This window comes from Thermobia domestica, chromosome 6, assembly GCF_964235325.1.
Source record: "Thermobia domestica chromosome 6, izTheDome1.hap1.1, whole genome shotgun sequence".
NCBI lineage: Eukaryota > Metazoa > Arthropoda > Insecta > Zygentoma > Lepismatidae > Thermobia > Thermobia domestica.
The window spans coordinates 121,380,593-121,406,418 of record NC_137459.1 but is presented as its reverse complement, the minus strand read 5'-3'; the positions used below and the strand labels follow the sequence as shown (position 1 = coordinate 121,406,418).

At 35.4% G+C, this 25,826-nt stretch overlaps 1 protein-coding gene across 1 annotated transcript in view; it reads left to right on the top strand.

The window, feature by feature from the left end:
* Positions 1 to 2,782: 2,782 nt before the first annotated feature.
* The window catches only part of UbcE2H (ubiquitin conjugating enzyme E2H), a 46,952-nt gene continuing 23,908 nt past the window's right edge, over positions 2,783 to 25,826 (top strand). Inside the window, exons 1-3 of the mRNA XM_081762012.1 lie at positions 2,783 to 2,954; positions 9,334 to 9,410; positions 12,357 to 12,524. Of these exons, the coding sequence (XP_081618138.1) occupies positions 2,902 to 2,954; positions 9,334 to 9,410; positions 12,357 to 12,524 (298 nt within the window). The 5' untranslated portion in view covers positions 2,783 to 2,901. The remainder of the gene's footprint in view (positions 2,955 to 9,333; positions 9,411 to 12,356; positions 12,525 to 25,826) is intronic.

Below are 25,826 nucleotides of genomic sequence, written 5' to 3'. Positions count from 1 at the left end.
TTTCTCTTTCGGTGTCGTCCTTTATTTACATTATGCACTATTCGTATTCACAGCTTGTGTCCCTCTGCAATGTCTTATTCAGATTAAACTTTTCTTTTTGCCCCTCAGTAAATATTTGATTGATTTAATTCTCATACTCTCCACGGATGGAGCGCAGGAATGCCAGACTCGAAAAATAGGTGTACATTTACTTTCCTGACAGATCATACATGAAAAGTAAGACGCAAGTTACAAGTTATTGAGTTTGATACCAAAAGAAAATGTTATCCTCGAAATTAGCCTACAAAAAGAAGTGATGTCCAACAAAAAACATTCCTGTAAAAGAGCCAAGTACGAGTGGCCTTAAAAAGAATTGAAATCACAAAAATAGGCGCCAAGTTCTGATGGACAACAGTTACAATCACTCACTGGCTCACTTCAAATTTAGATTTGAAACTTGGCTGTTGTCTGTATGGTTACCACTAGCTCACAATTATGTCAAACTACTTTATAATTTTCAACAGACAAGATAGGCAAGTTTCAAATCTAAATTTGAAAGTGATTCCTTGAGTGTTTGTAACTGTTGTTCACCAGAACTTGGCGCCATCCTTTCATATAGCAACTTGCGCGGTACTTCATTCATAGAGTTTCTAAGCAGGGGTAGGGGGATTCATTCTCGAGATTAAAAAAAAAATCGCATCGTGTTCCAATGTTATTCTGACGACAGCAAAATTACTTATTCGATAGTAGAGTAAAATTCTTCCCCATTTTTTTTATTCCCCTCAATTTTTTTTCTCGATGGCACAACTTGCGACATTCATCCCTCCTGTGGGCGGCCCTTCTCTCTTAAAACGAATCAACCTTTCCTTTCATACGGCTACTTGCGCGGTACTTCATTCATCGAGTATCGAAGCAGGGGTACGGGGGTTCACCCCGGAAATTTTTTGAAAATTAGCTTCTCAAAATCGTGTTTTAATGCTATTCCGACAGTAAAATTGCTAGTTCGAAAGTAGAGTAAAATCCCCCCCAAAATTTTTCTCAATGGCGCAGCTTGCGCCATACATCCCCCCTGTGGGCGGCCCTGGTTGTAGGTCTTTCTTGGGGGGAAGAGGAAAGATTCTTCACCAACGGAAGTAGTTTCACGTTTAATCTTTAATATTTCCGTCTCTTAGCCTTAGTACGTAATCGTGGACGTTAAACTCAAGTTAATATTTTAATATACTATTGATTAACATATATAATCAAACTTAGGGGGCAATTGCCCCTGTCGCCTAAATGATGGATTTGTTTTTCAGTTATTTTTTTCTTCAACCATGATGATGTAACTATAAAACATGTTATTTGTATTGTAATAATATGATCATATTCTACTATTAGAATCTATTTAAATTCGATTTCTTGCTTAGAACTAAAAGCTCGCATACCTCCATTCCAAATGCTGTTTATACCCGTAGATTGACTTGTTAACAAAGGGAAGCTATTACAATGGAGCAATTGACATGCAAAATGAACTAACAAGGTATTCCTTTTTGTTCAAGGACACATTTCGTTCCACAACAAGCATACCTACGCGAGATTTCTAGGCAATTTGCCAATTCAACTTAATTGTATTATGTTTTAGTTACACTTGTCACACAAATAATACTATGTGTACCCTATTTCTAATGATTATTTATGAAGATTTGTTATTAAATTTTATGCAAAAAAATTAAAGAGAAAGAAAACCCAAGAACAGAAAAGAGAATGAATGAATGGAAAGCATAATTTGAAGCGATACAGTATTTTAACCATGTCTCGTTAATAGATTGACCGAGTTTAAGCGTTGAACACAGAGTATATGCGTGTTGCTACATGATACGCCAGTGGGATTATTCGTGGGGTTGGTTTATGCTGACAAGAGGGTATCAACTTTATACGACTCGGGAGGGAGCATTGCCCTTCTAACTGCGTCGCTGTCAAAATATGCGCAGTGTCATTTCGTAGCCTCCGCGTTCGATTTGCAATATGAGCGAATAGGAAATGAGCTAAATGTAACAGACAATATACGTTTTTTTTTTTTTTTTTGTATTTTAAATAGATGTAAGGTTACTTTTTGAGCTTGATGCAGAATTCCTTAAAAATAATACTAGTAATTATTTAAAGCTGTTTTGTACGGATGAAAATAAAAGTAGAACTATTGAAATCAATCAACATATGCAATATGCAAGATAATTGACATGTTCTGATTGACATTAATAAAAATTTGACACTTTTCTTTTACACATGACCAAAGAAAAATCCCATATTTATTTGTATTGAACGTCGCTGTCATAAGAAGCCATGCTCGCTTTGTTTACTACCTACCAGCTGATTGAGGTCACGTGACAAGATGTTCGGGTTGCTTCTTCCCTATAATTTCTAGCAAGGTATTTTTCTACTTGATGCAGGTTCCTCAAAATAATTTATATATAATGGGCCACCTGTATAAAAGTACAACTAGAGTGCTGCAAAATCGTAATTCTAATGATGCATAATATATGAGGGAAGAAAGTTACAAAATAATGTAGGAGGAGCTTAAATAATCCACATAACTAAAACAAATTTATGGCTGAAATGGAAAACGGCATTAAGCGAGATAAAGTAGTTCCACTTCAATATATTTTGAAGAATTAACTTTTTCAGTTTGATATAATTTTTCTCCATAGCATATTATATTATACTAAACAATGTTGTTGACAATTATAGTATGCAAAACATATTTTAAAATCGATTTTTGTGTACATGTACTATTTTATCTCAGTTTGGACTGTGCACATCTGAGTGAGCATGACGTCATGTAGAAACATCGCCTATCGCCATTGTGTGCTGGAGGAAGGGAAGACACTGCTGTGCTGGGTTTGCAGAAATTTTTTAAGGGTTTTTACCCTTTAGAGGATAATAACAATGTCCTCACCTAGTGCAGGAAAACGACGAATGGACACAGATGTGATAAAACTGTATCCTTAGTCAAAAATGGTTGGGAAATGTGGTAAATCAATGATATGTTTGTGCAGCTGTAGGCCAACTGTTTTGGCCTTCTGCTTCGACCTAGGAATTGTGTGTGTACTTGTTTCCTAATGGCTATGAAAAGTCGGACAAGGGTTTCGATTATGTTCGTCTGAAATTATTGAGCTATGTGCGTGTAGTCCATTTGTGTTGTGCGTAAATGATGTCCTTAAACGAAGTATATGTCGTAAGTATTTAGTTGACCAAGAAACAATAAACTTGGCCTTGGGAAAATGCGTGAATAATTTTGGATTGGAACAATACGCATTGAACTATAATAACTTTTCTGAATAACACTAGTAATTATCGATGCCAAGTTCATTGAACGGGGTTATGAATAACAATCTTGATATTTTAGATCACGACTAAGTACAAAATTTCCAGATAGTGCTGATCTGCTGAAACATAATACTGAAAATTCTCATATTCCTAAAGTTGTGATTTTTCTAAATTGAAACTTACCAGCTGATCGTATTTACTTTTGTAGTACACTATTGATATTAAAACATAATGATAAAAAATGGGGTGGTTTTGGTCCTAATTACAAGCCTTTAGTACACAATTCGTTAAAAACTAGCTGGACTCGAACCTAGATACAAGGTTTTTGTTTTCGAGCTCGACGTGATTTCCTGTGAATAGGGCTATGCTGAACTGGAATCATTTACCCCATGGCCGATTCACAATCTTGGAAATGACTAATAGTGGAATTTTTGTTACTTGACATGGCCAGTTTTTCCAAGGATGGAACTGTATTCAACTTTGATATGAACCTCAGTATAGTGGTATGGGTAAATTTGTGAGAAAAATTATTTTCTTGAAGTATGAGTGTCCATGTTTAGGCGACAAGAATGTAACGAATCTCACGTGTCACGTTTTTAGTGATTTGACTATAGTCAATGTTCCTTAATGTCTTATCCTTTGTATTATCCGACTCTTGCTATAATAAATTTACTTGTGTATTTCGAAGATGTTAAGAATAACTACTCTGTACAAGGGTAGTTAACATAAGGGACTGTAGAATTCCTTGTTTCTGTTCGTAAAAAAATGTATAGGTGTATCATCTAGAGAATATATTGATTCTTTGGAAAGTAGTACTGGAAATCATACTGAAACTATTATAAGTTGTGTGTATATTTGGATTTATAGAATTGTAAATGATATATACTACGTGTCGCAATGTAAAGTCACGTTAACGTCGTGCTTTTATCACAGTTCTTTCTTCTTTATTTCCAGATGAATGAACAAAGTTCACTACAGCTTCTGTAAAGTTTTGATGGTGTGATTTACTTTAAGATCATGAGAGCTGTGCTGTGCTCTCTTGGCCAATTTATTCAAGAATTGTTGACAGTTATTTTTATCTCAAATATTATCACTTTGAGATGTAACTGTGCAAGTTATCCATTTACAAAAATGGGGGTCGGAATTAAAAAAATTACGGGAAAATGGACTAAATCAGACGAAATGTCAGCATTAGAGTAACAAAAAAGGTAATAAAAATCAGAGATGTATGGTGATTAATTAGGGAGAAAAACAAAGTTAAATTCTGGATTTTGGAGTCACGTATTGATGCAATTTTAGGTAAACACGCAGTATCATAATATGACAGTGTTTTAAATCCTCTGTCTTAGCTAATCTAGGTGGTGCGTGCTGCAGTAATGGAAATGACAGGAATATAGGGCGGAAATAAATGAAAGGGTGTTGCATCAGAACGGAATGTGGTGGAATCGGGCAAAGTGGTGTGTGCTATCCCATTTTATGGGGGAATACATTCGTAAAATCTACGGAAGAAATGTGTTACTTTATTTTACAATGGGATTGTACAAGTATTGAAAATATATCTAGATCTGGTCTTTTCAGTATAATAAAGTAGAAATTCTAAATGGGTAGTGTTCTTTTTATCACGTAATGTTCCATAAGGAAGACGTGAAATGGAGTACTATTTGTAGGTGGTATACAAAGTGATTGTAGGAGTGTCACAAAGTTGTGCCTCACACAGGGCACGTGTTTTCATGGCATATAAGGTGTTATTAACTGTTGTTTTGTGTATACCCACCGTCGCTAATGCGCCTACCCCCTGCGGGTGGACCATCTCGCTACCATTCGTGCCCTGATTTGGTTAGATGGTGTTCTTGCTTTTTAGTGGGCACTTAGCACAGGTTGATTTCATTTTCTGTATTTTATACATTGCAGTTTTTATGTTATATGTGCACACACTGTGGTTATGCTCAGCTCTTCGACGGTCAGTTTTCACCTATTAAAGCAACCCGTCCCTTAAGTGCACTCTAAGGTAGTTAAAGTTCATTTCCTGCTAGAGAAGTTTATATTTCGTGAATATAAGCATCCCCTTGTGTGGCAGTCTAGTACAGGAAGAGAGGATTTTCTATTTAAAATTTTTGAGGTTCCAGAGGCGCGTGTTTGATAGCTGGCTCCGCTTTCATTGTCACCTGAAAGTTTACATAACACTGTAAGGTGTTTTTACAGTGCTGGTTGGGAACCTGAGAAGGTAAGAATTCATTGTTTTTGTTATTTCTGAATAGTGCATAATTTGCAATACTTAACGGTTGGAAAGTACTAATTTTGCGCAGTAATATAACAAGGATGAATATGTTTAGTGAAGAGCAAATAAGAAAGCTTGAAAATAGGGAATATTTGTGATTAACAGTTAAGAGTAAACCATGGAAGTGAAAGAGGAGTGATTCTAGGCAAAGCATATTGAGATAACGACAAATATATAGTAGTAAAACGTTAAAACAGCTTCATGTGGGTATAATTCCGGGGCAGCCATTTGCGGAAGATTTGTCGAAATGGGTATTGATAAATAGTGAAGGAAGTTCATTGTGGTTCAGTGGCTGAAGTAATTTTAATAATACTGTTAACCTATCATATAAATAAGATAAATGTATTTGGAGCACTGTACGATGAGACTGAATGGTGGTGACGCAAATAACATAAGCGATGGACTGTGCAAGTACGATACAAACTATTCGTGTCATTTACAGCCTTGCACTTCATGTAATAAGAACGTTTAAACTGGTGAGATGTTAATTTCTATCTAGAGTTGCAGAGTACTGAACCAGTTAGACTGATACGCATTGATTATATTTGTTGACAATCACAGACTGCTACTACGTTGATGAATGCGGTTAGGGCGTGCATATGTAATTATTTTTCAGTTGCTTTCTGAAATAAGAGTTACTACTACTATACAGACTGCATGTCCGGATTCGTGAAGAAGGTGTTCAGGTTGGTCAGATTAGTATTTATATACTAAATGCTATCTACAAAATTTGCATTTTGTTAGTAGTTTCGTGGAGTAAAGTAATATTAGTTTTTGTATATTTCTTTTTTTTTTTCCTAGTAAATTTTATGTACTTAACGACGTTTTATTCCAGTAATGTTACTAGCGAGAAAAGTATATCAAATTAATTTCCTTTTCCTGCTTAGTGCAGAAGTTGTTTGATAAAACTATGAGTGCGAAGGGACTGCTGATAAATGTTGCGCAGCTGCTTCCATGTAAGTCATTCAGTCACTCTTTCGGGCCATGCCATTTACTTTCTTTTCTTTTCTTTGATATATTTTGCAAAAGCATTTGAGAGTGTGTATGGTATTTTCTTGTGTGTTATTTTCTAATTTTTAATAAGAATTTTTTTTTGATACTTGAGCTCGTTGCGCCTACTTGCCACCCGAATATTTAGTTCTGGGCAGGGCGGCAGTCGGTGCGCATCGGACATTATCAGAATTTCTTTAACCCGTTCTTATTGTATTACACATAAGTAGTACCTCGTAATCAATTATAGGATTACCTTTGCACTTACTAATTGTATGTTTCTACTTTTAAAAAATCCAACTCAGATGGGGCTAATTCAGTGTTCTTCGACATATGTCCGAAACTTCTTTTGGTTAGAGTGCACTTTGGACTGAACAAGTGATTTTGTCACAGAGTAACAGGTGGGGTCGGGTTAGGATAGGGTTAAAGAAGTTTGTACTCATTTTGTTGTAAAATAGAGTGCAATTCATCGTATTGCTATTTATTGATTTATTGTGAATTGATTCCTGTGAATGCTCTGCTCAAAGTGTACTTTTATATATATATATATATATATATATATATATATATACGCGTTGTAAGTGCAAGGATCGTTGTATAATTTCTTCAGCATTGTTGTGCTTAATTAACCTTTAGCAAATATGTGCTATACCTTATGAAGGTTACGATTTATTTTGATCTTGTGTACAATAGCTACTCGATGTTTTTTTTTTTTTTTTATTTTATTTTGTGTCTGCTTATTTGTTTTCATTAAGGAAACCGGTAAAGACAGCTGGTATATATGGGTTCGCGTATCCCTATTCATATTCGGTAAACATTGTGCTGTGTAGTGATATATTGCTAGATCTTATATTTAAAGTCGTAGAAATTCGACTTTTGGTCATATATATATATATATATATATATATATATATATATATATATATATATATATGTAGGGTGAGCACAGTAGTTCTCCCTATATATAAGACTCAAAGCAACATTGTACCCACTCTATTATAGATGCATACAAGATGTGGACCATTTGTGTTTATACGCCCTTGTAACTTGGAACATGGTTTGATATACTTTGCAATACAACCTTATCAGCAGTGTTGACAACCTAACATAAAGTTGTGTTTTTTCAAATGGTACTCCGTGAGTTAATTACATATTTAGAATCTACATGTACAACGAAAATATACGACCACACTTATAATGCAATGTTGCAAAGTAAAAACGCTTCAATATCACAAACATTGTATGGTAATTTTGAAATGTTCTGCAACAGTATTAACGCAAGTGAGACGGACGAAGTAATGCACATACGAGGTACTTCAGTATCGGACATTGCGGTTATATTATGACGTGCGCTTTCTCGTCACTATGTGGATGGCTTACGTACCTTTCACGCGAAAGACCAAGGTTCGATTCCCGGCGGGAACTCGTGTGGTTCGGATCCCATGTTAAGCTATATGTCCACGTCTCAGATTGCCTTGCTACCGAACGGGACGCACAATTGATATCCAGAAAACATGGCGTATTTCGAAAGCAGTAGAAAGAAGGTTAAATACTACTAGAAGTAAAAAGTTTGCCTTTTTTTTTCTCTCTGAAAGAAGTTTATTTCGAAATATTTAAATAAGTATCACATCTAATTCCGTAAATGGTTTTCAGTAGATATAAAGATCACAATGCCGTTTATAATAATTTGAATTTTCAAACTATTCCGGAGTTACGGAGAAAAAAATATTAAATTTAATGTATTGCGTAAAATGGCGTATTAGTGAGGACTTTGTAAAGTGATTTTTGATTTACTTTGGTTCTGTAATATTACAATTATCATTTTCAGTAGGTCTAATTTAATTACAAGTTATGGGAATTACATAATTTGTAAGCAGTGTTCCAAACTTTAGTAGCATTTTACCATATCATCAAACATTTGAAATATGAAGTTGTAAATAGCATTATGATCTTCACATCTATTGAAAGTCATCTATGCAATTAACTGAGATACTTATCTGAGTAGTTTTTTGAAATAAGGCTTTGGGGGAGGGGAATAAATTTTCAATCTCTTATATCTTTGTTCCTACTCCTTCGAAATCTGTGATATCCCATAGCCATAGTATTAGATATTAAAGTGCTTTGGATGTCCATTGGCCCATCCTTACTTGAGTTATTACTGCTGTACAGGAGGCTAAAATGTGGATGTTTGTGACACTGTAGCACCGTTAGTTTGCAACACTCAATAACAAGTGTGATATTGGAAATTTTCGTTTGAGATGTAGATTTGAAATATATAGTAACTTGACGTAAAGCTATTTGAAAACTATATAACTTTATGTCGGTTTGGCAACACTGTCAACTTAGTGCTATCACAGGGTCTGACACACAATTTGAGAGGTTTTGTGTATTAGTTTTCAAGTTACAAGTGGGTATCAAGATAAGTGGTGCACCCTGTGTACTAATTATCCGTTCACATGTATAATGAGTAAGCGTTTATGCTTGAAGTTTTGGTAATTTCATACTATGAGGGAATTGTTTTTGGAATTAGGTACAAGTTTTTGTTAAAAACAGTTTATACTTCCTTCATTATGTGGAAAATGCAATTAATCTTTGAAAGTTAGCTATTTTGTAGATTATTATTGTTTAATGTGGATTTATATTTATCAGGGTTTTAGCACATTAATTTACAGTTAAGATTGTTATAACGCATGTTTCGAGATGGTACGATGTTTCAGGTGCATTTGTCACTGCCTGTATTGAGATATACTCTCCAATTTTTTTTTTCCTTAACTTGGTTCCAGTATCGAAAGCAAGCATGAAGTGACCATCTTAGGAGGATTAAATGAATTTTGTGTCAAATTCTATGGACCACGTGGTAGTAAGTATAGCTGAGTTATATCGTATATTTAGTGTATACTGTGGTGCTGGGTTCAAAGTTTTCTCATCACAAGACTTCGTTTGTGATAAAATACGTAATTACCATTTCACTCTTTGGCAGATTTTCGAACTGTAATTTTTACTGGTAAGTACGTCGTATGAACATTTGCTTTCGTACTTGCAGTTTCTTTTTTCTTTTTTTTGGGGGGGGGGTGGAGTGCAGGTTTATATGTTGTAACATTTCAACTCAGTTTACATGAATAATAATTCGCAGATGTCAATGGCAACATAGTGATATCATAATACACGTTCATTACGTAATTGCTTTTTCGTTCTACAGGATCAGTTTACTACAAGCAATCTTATTATTACGCTATATGCGTAAAGAAGTCGTTTGCTGTAACACCAAATTGTTCTATTCAAAATCAGAGTGAAAGATAAGATATTGAAAGTGCATTATAATTTATTATTCGATTCCACACATGCGCGTATCTGTAATGTAACATGCCTGTCGTACGACCTATCATCTATGGGGTAACTTCGTACATATGCAAAGTACGGGACCATTTTTCTTACTGTGTATGTGACCGTAGTCTGTACTGGGTATAATCCATCAGTTTTCCGATAGATTTTAAGTGGATCAACCCGTCTATTCATCAGGATATACGCTTGGATTTATTAATAGTTTTAATTGTAGACTTATTTAAAATAGAACCAGCATAGGATTGTAGCGGTGGTTCGTGTAGTTTGAAGCAACGTTAATTCTACCTTAAAGGAAAACAACTATCATTACTCAATTCGTTACGAAGTTACGAGTGGGATAGGCGCTTTGAGTAGCATTGTGTGATATGTTTTGTGTTCGTTTGTTTCTTTTTTTTTAGAACCTTTTTAGCGAAGGTATCTAATAGTCTCCTGGATACTCTGAGGGATAGTCTTCCATCTTGTTTGCTTCAACGTGTTGGAAGGCGCAGTCATTGAGTCCTTCAAATCAGTGGTAATATTTAATAACATATTTGCGTATTTTCATAGGTTTCACTTTCGTAGGACTTTGTTGTCAGAGTAATAGTGATAATTTAAATTTCCAGATGGTTCAGGTATGGGGAAGTGTACTGAAGAGAGAATTTTTGATAGATAAGTACTGTATTTCGCTCAATGCTAGTACTACCATGCAACTGGAATATCTTAGTAATTTACACCTTACTGTCTTAGTTTATATATATATATATATATATATATATATATATATATATACATAAAAAAATCGAAGATCTATTTTGACTTTACGAATTAAGTTACAAATGGTTGAAAGCAAAGGTGTGCGATGGAGTACCGTGGAAGTTATAAAAGATAATATCTCTCTCGCTTTTCCTTTCTAAGAACCTTATTTAAGAGCAACCACAGACATGTTCTCTTTATCGCTACGTTTGTAAACTCGTAGTTTCCAGTGTCTGTGCTTGGGCCTGGCTTCGATTCCCGTTGAGGGTATTAACTCTTGTATGAAAATCTGAGCAATGGATCGGATCCTGTTTAAGTAAGAAACACCGCCACGGTTAACCAAGGTGCTGGGAAGGGAGCTTAAACTCTAAGCCAACCTATCAAGAAATATACATACCTGTACTGTGTGGGCAGAAATATATACAATAACTTGGTTTAATTTAAGAAGTGAGTGAAAGCTTTCATATATAGGTCATCTTCACACTATTTATACGAATTTACATAACGACGCATTCCTTGACCTTTTTGCTATGATCGTGCAGCATTGTGTATTACCTATACCAATGTCGCACTCCCCCCCCCTAACCTTCTATTCTAAGGAGTACTTTGTCCGACATTTTTTTTTTTATCGCATTTCAAAATTAGGTCGGTTGGTGTAGGTGCTATGAAGTAAGTCACCGTAACCTTTATTTTGTTGATTCATTCTGAAGGTGAAGACTCACGCCGTGTGGACTTTGTGGTGGACAAACACTGTGCTCGTGGGTTTTCTCGGCGTTCCCCCGTTTCCTCCCACTTTCTTCATTCTACCATTTCATTCATTTCTCGTAATCACCATCTCCTTTAGCCTAACCGGCATAATCGTGTGACGTAAAACTCAACGATTTCATTTTCTGAAGGTGAAGATGGAGTTCACTTTGCTTGGGTATAGAGTTTATATTATGAAGTATATTAATGTCCTTATATGTCTGAAATTTATTTCTTTTTTAAAGAAGTGGACATATGGATTTTTCAAGGGGCGTGGGGAGCGATCTGTTTTCTGTTTCCTTTGTTCTTTGTTAATCCTACATCTTTTCATGTCCAGTACTAGTTGTCCTATTGCATTAGCTGATGGCATATGTATTCTACTAGCGAATGTCAGCTTTTGTGAATGAGTATACGTGCTAAGTACGTATTTGAAATCATCATCATTTTTGGACGCCTGTAATTAGAAGTGAGAGTATTTAACGGTTTTGTTGACTTTTGGTTATTGTGCATTGCTTTACTGATTATGTTTATCCGCAAATTGGATATATATTTTTTTTTTTTCTAAAATTGCTATTCTAAGAGTGAAAAGACTGAGCAAAAATTGGTGTCAGCACAGTACCTGAAGCTCGAATTGGCGTGATGTGTAGATTGCACTTAAGCATTCTAGAAAGGAACGTATGTACATGCTGGAGGATGGTGGGCTGTATTAGATATGTCTTTTTTTTTTTTTCCTTTCTTTCTTGTTCTGACAACGAAGGCCCCTTTTTTGTGCCATATTTAGAGCTTTGATGTAAGCGATATACTTGAACGGACGTAGTAGTGTTTTTTTTCTTACTTTTTAGTATTAGTCGCTTTTCATTTGTTTCATGTAGCGATAGGTCAATGTCAGCTTTATGCAATGTGATCTTCCGTTAATGATTAATGATGTGATCTTTGACGTTATTGTACTTCGAAAATATACACTAATTATACCTTTTTCTTTTACAAGCTCCCTATGAAGGAGGTATCTGGAAAGTGCGTGTCCATCTCCCGGAGCATTATCCGTTCAAGTCACCTTCGATTGGATTCATGAATAAAGTGTATCATCCAAACATTGACGAAGTTTCAGGAACGGTATGCTTAGACGTTATAAATCAGGCTTGGACAGCTCTGTATGGTAAGTTTTGTCATAGAAACACAGCAACTAGGAATGTGCGTACAGCCTTGGTGCTGCTGTTAGGAACTAAATATAGATTTAAGTGTGATTTGATTTTTCACAATTGGAAATATTTTTCCCTTTTACTTTCGTGTGACGATAGGAGAGAAGGAAGCACGGTGGTCGTGAAATAAAAATCAATTCCAAATTTCAACGGATTTGTGTTTTGTGGTCTTTACTTTATTATATATAAAGTGACTTTTCGATGTATGTCCATATCTGTTCGTTCCAATGTAAATGTGCTCACTCACCTAGAGGCCGTACCGTTTAACGTGTCTCCACCAAATTTTTCAAATTAAGTTTTTTTTATAAGAATCCCTAGGGAAATTTCTCGAATTTTCTTCCTATTCAGAAAATTACGGGTTGTTTTCTGAAGGGTGAAAATTGAAAATTGCGATCTTCTGAAAATGGCTCAAACGATTTTGTTTAAATTTCATTCATCAATATTTAATTAACAACTCTATAATGGTATGTCATTTGTACAACAATACACTCTTTCCCCTCATACTTATTCTCTCTATCAATAGAAAACTTGGTTCATACATTCCTTATCTCCTATAATATTTTCCGAGATGCATTCGGATTGTGTGCTTTTACCTGGGACCACTTTAGAGGGGTCCAAAATAGATGGGAAGGATTTCTGAAGGGAATTTTCCCCACATTCTCCCAATTTTTCCTGTTCAATTGCTTTATGGATCCCAATACATAGCACCTCTGGAAAGCTTATATCATGGTGAAGAGAATGAACTATAAACCATGACTTTCCAATGAACAATGTTGATGCAATAGGTATTTCACTGCGAGTCTACGATTTTCTTTATATTAACAGGGTTGATGGACCTCAGGGACTTAGTGTTTGTGTATGAATATATTTTTGTTATGTTTATCGAATGGACTAGGTTTGATTCCCATGTCCGGATGACAGGTTCATGTCCCTTCCTTGTGAGAACATGATAGTTAACGTTTACGAATAATGTACTTTCGCTCAGAAGTACACAAGTAAAACAGTAATAGAAAATTGAGTTTTCATAATTAAAGTAGATTTTAGGTAGTTATTTAGTAGCGACTGAACATAGGAAATATACAATTTTAAACAAATTTACGATGTAATACATTTTCACTGAACTGTTACTTGACACTCTCGTGGTAGGAAAACTAAATAACTTGAAGAGCTTATAATGAGTGCGGGGAAAAGGGGACTCGGAATTTATATATATAAGCATTATAACAAGGTCTTCTAAAAGATTCTTCCAATTTTCAGAACTAAGGGGCCAATTCCCCCCTCCCCCTAGGAAAATACCCTAGTTACGCCAATGGTTTACTTTTTTTTTTCTTTCTTTCTTTCTTCGGAAACTACACAGACGATTTTCTTCATATTTCATCAATAACCTATATTGTTCCGCAAATTATTTCTTACGAAAATACTCACAAGGGGTAGTCTACTTTTGGGAATGAGTTTTCTTCGGTCGATGGTTCCTTCGAAAAATGCCTATAATTGTGTTCGTTTCACTAATAAATGTTTGTTATAACTGTTGCATAACGTGGTTTAGTTGACGAAATTGGAGCGAGAAAGTTCAGTGTAGTGGCCTGTATCTTTTTAGTGTGTTAAACGGTTTTACGGTTAGACACTGGAAGTTGTTCTGTCACTAGCCAATAGTATGTAGTTGCTGTTTTGTGCGTTAGAAGTTGATAGTTGTATCTATAAGCTAGTTGGATAATTTCATTATACGGTTACGAGGAAAAGTGCATTCATCCACAGTTGTTCTTTTGTTAGTTTTGCAATCGATAACGTGCTATTGAGTACGGTTCTCTGATAACTTATATTGAGTTACATTTGGTTTACAGTAATCCAATTTGTACTAAAGTTTATTATGCATATTGACAAAAGAAAGTCCAGAGAGGATATGGACTTTACTGTTGACTACAGCTATTTTTGAGCAGAAATTAACATTCACTATTTTCCTGAATATGTTCTTTATCTACAGGTAAGGTTATATCAGATGAAGGTACGTATTTCTACCTTTAATTTTTTTTCGCAAGCTTTTGTGTTAAGGAATTCTACATCTGTCTTGACACTAAGTTTTGAATGCTCTTTGTCGGAAAGATTTTGTATGTAAAGTAAATATTTGTGTAATGAAGCCGCCATAATTGAATTTCTACTTTTACGTGGTGCATCTGGTTCTATTCTAATTTTTGTGTACCCTTTAACTTAATTTTCCTTTCAGTTTTCCATATACTATTTTACTCAGAGAATAGGAGCGAGTCACCGTGGACTTTCTCTGTTACCTTAATTTTACGCGTTGCTACGTTTAGTAAATTGACTAAATACATACAAGATATTGACAAATAGATGTAATTAGAGATTTTGAATGAAGCTAGGATTATTTATCCGCGTTTCTGTACCCCTCAGTTGAGATTGTTTCTTAGCAGTAATTTCTCTCTTCAGCAAAGGTATAAAGAGCGTCGGTATTTTGAACTGTCTTGTATTAAGTGTTAAGGTGTTGTTTTCATGAACCTTCAGATTTACCGTGATGTTTCTTTTTGATCACAGTTTAAATCTTCCATTATCAGTTTCTACCAAAGTATCATATGAAAACACAAGTAAAGTTATGGTCCAATAATGTACCAAAAGTGAAAATCCAGGTCTAGGAGGTACTAAGGGACAACTATCGTCACATCACTTTCATATATAAATGTCCCCCCTCCTCCCTTTAGACGGGAATTTTCAGTAATGCTTGGTCACTGGTCATATTTCAGTAAAGAACTTGTATACTAAGTTGAGAGAATCTTCAGATACTAAATTTTCGCATGATTTTTAAACCCTCCCTCCCACACTGTCCTTAGTATACGCATTTTAGTTAAACGTGATAAAATCTTTTGAGCTAGGCAAGGTTAAGGTCAGAAGACAAAAATTAAAATGGGTTCAGTGGTGTAGGAGGAGTTGAAGAACAAACATTGTTACATTTATTTCTTTTGTATTTATATACATTATATAGATTTGTACTTTGATTCGAAAGGCAGATTCGTCTTCCTAGATTTCCTCTAATTATTTCGTTTATTCAAAAGAATAATTCAGTCTCCTTGGTATATATTAGGTCTTTATTTGCTACGTTGACATAAAACCAAACCATATTTTAGCCAAATTACCAATGACCGTCATTTTTTATGATTGAAGTTGGAAGTTAACAAAATTCAGTATTCTACAGACAGTATGCTAATACGCTCGGAAGTACTAATATTCATTTCGTTTATTTTAAATTCTGATTTCTTGTATAGTCCTTTGATTTCCAAGCTTCAGGCTTAAGAACTATTGTTGGAATCTCAATTATCTATATCTATCTATTAAAACAAACTCAAAAAGTAAAGTCTGGAGCCTGAGATGAAGTGCGCTTTGTGCAGAGTTATGAAAGTGTAGCTGAAATAAATGTAGAAGTGCGTGTTACAAAACATTTTAAAGATGCAAGAAAAAAACATCCAGGTCTTTCCAAACATTGAAAAGAAGCGTGACACGATGTTGTAGGTTCAGGAATTTTGTTTGAGTTCAGAAATGAAACTAAGATACTGCTTTTGATATGTTTACCGGTATACTTCATTTAAAACAATAAAACGTACATAGATTTGGTTTTGTTAGATAGCGAGTGGGATACTACAGTACTATTAAAAATGTACTAGCACAGCAACATTATAAACACAAGATTTGGCTTTCGCAAACAGGAACAGGCAACTTGATTTCACTCTTTGACGGCGAGCCGCAATGCTAGTTGACTAGTTATCACAGCAATATATTTGATAAGAGATCTTCACTGCTCTTCCTTGTTTAATGTATTTTTCGTATATTTTATTCTTTTTATCATCTGTGAACAAGACTGGAAGGAAAATCCAAAAGTTGGAAAGCGCAGGGATTATTCAACTATCACAATTTCAAGTAAATGAGTTGTTTCGTATTCTAGTACACATGCTTAATATGATTTTATTATCCTTTTAGCGTGCAGGAACCGTTTGTGTCAATATGGTGATATTAAAATTGTGCTTCATTTATCGTTATTCTGTGTAGAACTACTGGAACTTGTTTCTTTTGATATGGTACTGAAGTGCGTATAGTTTAGTTTTTATTCCGCACTCTCAATTAGCACCATTGCATAAACTTGTTTGCTTTTCTCTATCTCGGTAGCTTTCACGTGTCATAACTAATCATTAACAGCTACTTAGTGTCGGATTTTCAGATATTGCCTGAGTTTCTTAGAAAATCTGTCAGGGGGGATCTGAAAAATGCCTTAAAGAAAACTCAACTTACTTTGGCCCATGTCAGTTTAATCGATTTTTCAGGTTTATTTCTTTTTTCGGATTCTTTTAAGTTTCTTTGGGACATAAATGTTAAATTATGATTTGTGTGTCAAGATATCACTGTTACAATTTGCAACTATTTTAAATTCACTTCAAGATTTTCCACTTTTATTTTCGAGCGACGGAACGAGAGAAGAAATTGTAAAGATCGTGGAAAAAAAAAAAAAAAAAAAATCGAATTTAAGATTTCAACGGATTTACACGTTTCATGGTTCATAGATGCCGAAGAAGTGATTTTTCAACATCTGTTCGCCCTGATGTACACTCGCGTAGAGATCATACTGTTCAACGCATCTGAAACTTTAAACTTAAAGGTTTTATTTAATTCTCCCCGGGGTGGGGGGTGTTCTATTTTTAGTCGTTTTCGATTATTTTTACACATGACTTTTGCTACCCCCATCCTTCACGACCCATGCCAGTAGGGGATGAGCCTTGTCTTAAACAGCATCGGCAGTGTCATTAATTTCAGTGACCCAAACACTAATATCGATAGTTTTCGAGCATTTGTTACATGTCATAGGTCATATAACCTTAGTTCTGAAGAGTTGAACTAGTCAATCTGCTTGTATTTCCCATTTGACAATTGAAATGGGGAAATACCTCAGATAATTGCAAGTAAATTCTGCTAATTTCAGTTATGAAATAGTGCACGGCAATTAAACTCAGACGTTTAGCGACATTTATTTATTTATTTTTTTTCCTACAGTATAGTACTGTTTGTTATTCGATTAAAATTACATTTCGGTATCCCTCTTGCATTTTTAATTGACCTAAACGAGGTAGCTCTTTGCGGTTTACTCGCACATTTTCTTTTATATTATCACATTACTGAGCAATTTTCACCGAATTTAGCATGGTGTTAGGGATCACTCAGAATTAAGTTCTTACGCAAAGATTTTAAGGATCTTCTATTTCATTGCGGAGAGATGATTTATAAATGTCCCATTTACTGTATTATTTGCTCCTGTATCTATCAAATAATTTATAATCTTACCACAAGAGATCACTGCTTGAGCAATTTGATTATATCACGTTAACATTGGACAACTATTACACTTCCTGCATAAGACACTAATTAGTAGATACCATGGTGTTTTTAATGAAGTTCAAATCCAATTTCGAACTTTTGTGTACCATTTTTACGTTTTGTATATTTAGTTTTGAGTGACGTAAGTAGTATGCTCATACTCAGTTCCTTATTCAGTATTCGAAAAATTTTAAAAACTGTCCATTTGACAGAGCGATTGATCAAATCCATCGTTTTATCGAATGTTCCATTCATAGCGCTGAAAACGGGAAAACTCATGACACGGATTTATTCTACAAATTGAGCATCAAATTAGGACCTGTTGGGTTTTTCATGAACAATTATTTCGTGCTTTCGAAATGTTAAGCAACGATCTCTCTGTATGATTCACTAGCAAATTGCAATTTGCATAATATATTTGGGTTGCGGCTAAGCTCGCTCAGGTCACCATTTCAATTGTCATTATGTAGTTGAGAGTTTAGAAGAAAGAATGTTTTTTTGTATATGCTAGTAATGAATGGGAAAATGGCTATATTGTTTCTCCCGACTATGAATTGTTGTTGATAATTGTTCTGCTAATATAGGACATGCCAAAATAAGTTGGAAATTTGGAAGGAGCAATTTAAATTTAAGGGGACAATAAACGCCATTACAGTAATTAGTGATAGTTTTATTTTAAAGAAGTATCGCTGGAGAAAAGGATTGTCTTTAGACTAAGTGAATTAGGATATTTAATGGAGTAAAGAAGGGAAGCAGGATGAACTTCGATCCGAAGACCCACCTACTTAGATATACAAGAATGAATCATAAGTCTTGCAATATTCTGGTACACAACATACCTGCATTTATGACTGTACAATGAAAGCAGGTTAAAATTCAAAGTATAGTCCCTCGTGTTGGACTATCTGCAGCCACTTTTCTGCCAGTTCCTCGATTCCACGTCGACATCACTTCTTGTCCTTAGAGTCAAGGAAGTCAACCACTGCTGTTTCCATCTCCTGCTGGATGGTGAAGCATCGTGCTTTCAGGAAGTGCACCATGGACCGAAACAGGTAGTAATCCTAAGGGGCAAGGTGAGAACTATATGCCGGGTGTGGCATCAGTTCGATGTCATCAAATTCCTGCATTTTTTTAATGTTTTTTGAGCCGAGTTTGGGTTTGCGCTATCCTGTTGGAACAGGGCGCGCTTTCGGTATGCCAATGTAATATAGTGCAGCATTAATCCGTTTCAGCTGTTCGGAAGAAAGGTCAACATTGATGGTACGACCGTTAGAAACGATCTTGAAATAAATTACCCCTTCGTAGTTCCACCACACACAGAGCACGACTTTATACTAGAGCTCCCTCGTGGCTAAGCGGTTAGCGTACGCGCCTTTGGCGTGGGAGACCCGCGTTCGATTCCCAGCGGGAGTTCATGTGGTTCGGATTCCACGTTAATCAGTAGGTCCACGTCTCATATAGCCTCGCTGCTGAAAGGGTCGATAAACTAAAATCAATTCAACGACTTTATACTAAGAACGGACCGGTTTCAGAAGGTGGCCCTTGCTCAACCATTGTTTTGCACATTCAAATTTCGAAAAGACATTCACAATCCGTTTCAGGAAGCTCACATCGCGCAGATTTTGCAGCAGTTGTTGGCACACATCCACTCCCTATGGATCTGAGCTTAGTTCAAATTCATGTGGCAAAGCGGTAGGTCCTGATGACTTTTTCGAGTTTGTGAAGGTGATGCACTACAGTGGACTAGTCCATGCCGGGTTGGTTTGGGAATCGGCATATACTATTCAACGGATTTTCCTCAATGGCGTGTCGTATGAACATCCGTTTCAAAACCGAGACTGTGAGACGTGAACCTACTACATCTTAAGGTAGGATACGAAGTACACAAAGATCTATCGGGAATCAAACCCAGATATCTCGTGCCAAAGATGCATACGATAACCATATGGCGACGGAGGAGCTCCTAAATATTTCGTTGAGTTGAGTTGATTTTAGTTTAGCGTCCCTTTCAGCAGCGAGGCTATATGAGACGTGGACCTACTGATTAACGTGGAATCCGAACCACATGAGCTCCCGCCGGGAATCGAACCCGGGCCTCCCACGCCATAAATATTTCGTGCTGTGTATTGCACTGTAAGATGGAGAGACGTAGAACGTCACAATGAGAAACTACTAGAAGCTGAGAGAAACAAAACTAGAATACTTTGAGAATGTGGCGTGGGAATGACACCCGAGGAAGAAATAGGTGTAGTTTTGAGAAGTACAAACAGAACTTACGTTATTAGTAGTAAATTTTTCATTTTTCGTAAATCTAATTGACACTGTTTTCTAGAAGAGTGAATTTTGATGCACCCAACTGGTTGACGCGTTTTTTGGAAAATAATTTTTGTCTTATTAGGCGTGGTAAAAAATAATACAAGTTCAGATGGAGAATGAGGCTGAAATTGATAGACTGTATTAGAGAAGGCAAATTTTGTCACATCGAAGAGATTAGGAGAGGAGTCAGTGAATCAAGTCTATAATGCTGTTTCTACACGGTCAAAGAAAGTTTGAATAAGACCATTGAATACTTCAGATTTACATATTCAAAGGAATATTGTTCAAGATACTTGAACAGAAGTCTCGAATTGAACTTGAAACCATTTTTATACGATCATAGAAGTATTGAATTGTGTTTTATATACTTGTTTATTGGTAGCAGTCCAAAACAAATGGCCGAAACTATGAAAACAGGTGAAAACGAAACTGCGTACTGATTTAGTACAGAGTTTCACATGAATGGCACCATTATTATCGTTTCTTTCTTTACTTTCTGCGGGCACTTTCAATTTAATAGATTGAACTAAACGTTTTAGAAAACATGTCAGTTGATTTTATAGCTACGCCCTTCTACATCAATTGTAGGTTAGGTTAGCTTAACGTTAAGAGTGCAGTGCTGCTTAGGTATAAATCGTTTCCCGTTCTAAGTTTTTTTTTTTTTTTTTTAATTTTTATTTTATTTATATGGCGTAAGAATAACTGTGAACAAGTGGCTAAGAAAAAATAGTTTCCAAAACTTGTGGATCAGTACCACGAGGGAATGAGTTAATTAATGCTTACATCGAAATCTGTTTTAAAGAAGAGACTGAACAATATTTTTTCCCTAGTTACTGGACTTACTGCTCATATCAGCATCAGACCTTCTTCCCAAACCTAGCTATATACGGTACTGAATAAGAATAGTCCGTCTTAAAAATGATAGTTTACAGTTAAAATGAATGAGTACACACGAAAGAGGATGGTTTCCCTGATGGAGCATTTCTGCACAATATAGGAAACCAATATTTTATGTTTACAAGTTTAATGTAACTAGTGTCAAACCAGTGTATGGGCTATAGTAGAGTTAAAATGGGTGAATGTGATATGAAGTGTTTCTTGCACTATTCTCGTTTATTCACATACCCTCCATCGATGACACACCTGCTCCCTACGGACGTACCACCCCGTAGGCCCCTCTGCTTTGCTTCTGCCCTGACTCGGTTAAATACCGTTTTCGCTTTTAGTGGCCAGTGCTTTTTACTGACGTTTTTATGGCACATGGACGCGTGTTTATACTCGTACGGTTAAGCCCTCGTAATGTTAACCTGCACCCATGATCGCAACTTCTATCCTAAGAAACAACTTCTAAGATAATACGAGTGAATTTGGTGATGCAATAATTGCGTATAATGTAATAGAACAACATGTAATTATTTCCAGGAACTTCAGTTCGCACATGCATTATCAATCTGTTCGCAATTATTTAGGCATGCACCAGGTTAATAACAATCCAGAACGTCTTATTAAAGCAAGAAAAGTCATATATATGTATTTTTTTAATTTGACTATTCTTAATCTACATCTCATATTCATGTACATTAAATTCTGAGGTTAATATCTATAGCTATAATTCCCTTCATAATTAAACCGTAATTATGGGCATGCAGGCACTGCAAGTACATAAATCATGTACATTATCAACAAGATTACTCACAATGTCTTCCAGCGTGTATTTTCTTTTATTATGGTAATAATGCACACTTTGAACATCATATAAACAATGAAAAGATTCCTAAAAAGATATGTTTTTAACAATTGCCGCTCTTTTTCATGACGCCAACATGGTTGTTTTGTATCTTCGGGTAACCAACACGGGCGCTGATTGGCTGTTGACTGCTCTTGAATTGAGTTGTTTAGAACAGGTCCGAAATGAATTGTCTTCAACGAAATATTGAATTCAAGAAAAAAAAAAAAAAAAAAAAATCAGTGCTAATGTCTCTTTCATCAAATAGTCTTGAATAGTCTTGTTCAAGTTGCCTTTGACCGTGTACAAACAGCATTATTGATTGTAGAAACTAATATCAGTAATATGAAATCTGATAATTCTATGAATAAAAGTGAGAAACGTTTAAACTAGAAGGATAAAAGAATCACTCTCAAAGAGTGAAAAAATGCACGGCTGAACACAGATCGCTGCGACAGATCGTAACTTTCGCTACCCAATCCTCTTTTCGAACATCCATACACCTTCCTCTTCAGATGTTCAACCACACAGACCACATCGACTGTACCTTAACACCTGGCGTACTTGGACAACACAAAACACATTTGACGGTTGAATTAAACACTGTTTCAGATGGAAGAAACAACAGATATCCTTACGTTCGAGTCGGTTGTTTCTTTACATATAGCAAGTGATCATGTTTGGGCAATTAAACTTCTCGTATACTCCAAATGAGATGGTGCGTTAATTCCAATTTGACCATGATATTCAGCTTCTATCTAATTACCCAAATGCAGATGCACGTACCCAAAGAAATTGCATAGTGTTCACCACATACAACAAATTTGATAATAAATATGAAAGAATGCTGCTTTGCAAATAACAAGAATTATATGGCTACATACTGAGTTTTCCATCTCTAACAGCTCAAGCACAAACGAGATTATACTATTTAAGGGAATGTGGCGCCTCTCGTAACTGACTTTCAGATGACATTTGTTTGACACACGATTTACTGTGTTGGTTACCTTTTTTGTGTAGGGCATTATGTGGTGGCGCTTTGTTGTTTTCTATATATTGATTTTTTTCGTGTTTATTTATGTCCCTAATTATCAATTAACTTCTAGATTCTGCGTGATTTATAAAAGTCTCTTGTGTGTACCAGTAGCATAATTAAAGATGTATAACGGTAAAATGTCAAAAGGTCGGCCTCCTTTTCCCACATTCATTAGGAGATGCAAAATTTACAATCAATAGAAATTTATAATCATCTTTTAGTTTAGATATTCCATGTAGTCAGTTACTACTTGTTCATATTATACAAAAATTACACGTAATTTTTATGTCCAGATTGGTTTTGTTACCAATAGCGGCTCTAGAGGGAAGTCACAACGGTAAGCTAAGGACCGTTATACAGCTTCAGAAAGCTGTATGCAAGACTTTGCACATTAGGTAAACTTTTTTCCCTTAGCTTATAGTGATTTTTTTTTTTTTAACCTATGTGACTCCCTTCAAGAGCCACCATTGATTATACCAGGCAACAAGGTAAATTTAATTCAGTCTCTGCTGAAACTTTATTAATGTTGTCAAATCCTTTCTGTTTATTATTCGAGTCTCTATAAGGTGTGTTCGCGGTAATTTAGGCATCAACTTGAAAAGTGGATCGTAACACCATAAAAGTAGTTTTCGAAACTTAAATGGCCCCTTTCTTGCCGTGAATACCTGCATTACAGGCCCTGCGCATCCGTTAGTTACCACTGGTATGTTCGGACATACGTGCGTGGCGAGTTCAAATAGACGGCTATGTGTGTTGTTGTAGACTTAATATTATGAAACAGAAGATGCACATTGCCGTTTGTACAAAAGCCGTTCAATGTAACAGTTTAGTATATATTAAGATGTAGTCATGGAAATCACGTAATAGAACACTTGTACACTTCAAAATATAATTGAGTTCGTGATTTTTTAAAAAAAAAACTCCCTTAAAATTGTAAATTTGGCAACAACACGTTCGGAAGGCAAAGAGTCAGGAGTAGTGAATCATTTCCAACACACCTCGCTGCTTGCTGTTTTAAACAATCATATAAAAATAGAAGCCGAGGTGAACCGAACTCAGAATCTCCCAGCATGCAAAGCTGTGGATCACAACCTCTGTTGTCGAGCCGAGCCTGGACACCAAATGTAGAGATCATTAGATCCTAAGCTGTGGGCTACTTGCCCACCGAATTTCGTTCAGATCTGGCCAGTAGTTACCGAGAAATAAAGTAGCATAGCAATTTCGTTGAGATCCGATCAGTAGCACTACATAAAACACGAGCCGAGCCGAGCCTGTCCATAACCGACCCCTCCCATCAAACATTGAGATCTTTGTCTTGTTTATTGGTTATTTATTCATCAAATTTGGTTCAGATCCTGCGAGACATAAAGTATCACATACGATGCAAGCCTAGGTTTTCCCTGGTTGAGCCTGGCCACCTAATATAGCAATTTTTATTCCGAAGACAGTGAGCTGTTTGCGCATCAAATTTGGTCGAGATCCGGCTAGTAGTTACCGAAAAATAATGCACCACATTCAAGACGAAACTGTTATGTCATGATCATAGTATTAGACGCTAAAATACTTTGAACGTGCGTTGTCCTGTCTGTTTCATTTAGGTTATTAATGCTATAGAGGCCACTAAAATTTGGACATTTGAGATACTGTCCTTGGTTTGCAACACACTATAATAAATCTAACTTTGTAAGTTTTCGTTTAACATTTATATTTGAAATATGTATTAACCTGACGTAGTGTTATTAAAAAAAAAAAAAAAAAAAAAGTTTGGCAACACTGTTTACGGGTTGTGGCATCATAGACTGTGTCAAACAAGTCCCTTAGCAGATATTTGCATGGTGAAAATTTCAGCGCTTTTTGTTAGTTTAAAACTTACAAGGACGTATCAAGATAAATAATCTATCCTGTTTATAAATAATTATATCATTGTGTAAGTTAGTGACTCCTCAGTAATAGTATTTTTACCTTTACTACGATCTTGTTTATTCTTATCCCGACGCTTGTTAAACCATCTTCAGTAGTCTACTAGAACAGTTGTTCCCAACTTTTTTCACTGACGACACAGTTTACTGTACACTTATCACATCGTGGCACACTTGTCCTTTTTTTATTTATTTATTATTAATATAATGGTGTAAGACTACACGTTTCTATAAAATTGACTGTATGTACTACTGAGCATTCCTGCAGCCGCTGGAGGGGTTGACTGGTAGTCCTCTCAAAATGGATTTTAACTAATTATTAAATTCGCAATGAATTTTAAATTCTAAAATTCGCGACGCACCTTATGAGACTGTGCGACATACCGTATGAGAACCACTGCATTAAAGTAAACTTTGATCTGAAACAAAATTTTGATTTTAAATATTGGTATTGATAAATATTGGTTGTTTTAAGTTCTACATTGCTGTCTAAGATTAGCTATCAAAAGGAACTTATCCTAAGGCGCTGTATTGAATTCCGATGAATGTACTATTGTTTTGGAAGCTGATATTTGGTACATATTTTGTTACAATTTTGAATTATAAATTGTAGTTGCTATAATTGTCTTAACTCTTGTTAGTTTCTGTGTTAACTGTATTTCTTCCTGTTTGTACTGTACACGTGTTTCTCATACAGCAGTTCTCTCATTAAAGTAATAATAATAATAATAATAATAATAATAATAATAATAATAATAATAATAATAATAATAATAATAATAATAAATTTGATAAGGTTTTTGTTCTCTAAAAGTGAACATGTAATTGTGTAAATTATCATTGCTGTTGCTTCAATAGAAACCATGACCTGGTAATAAATGTACAAGTAGGCAAT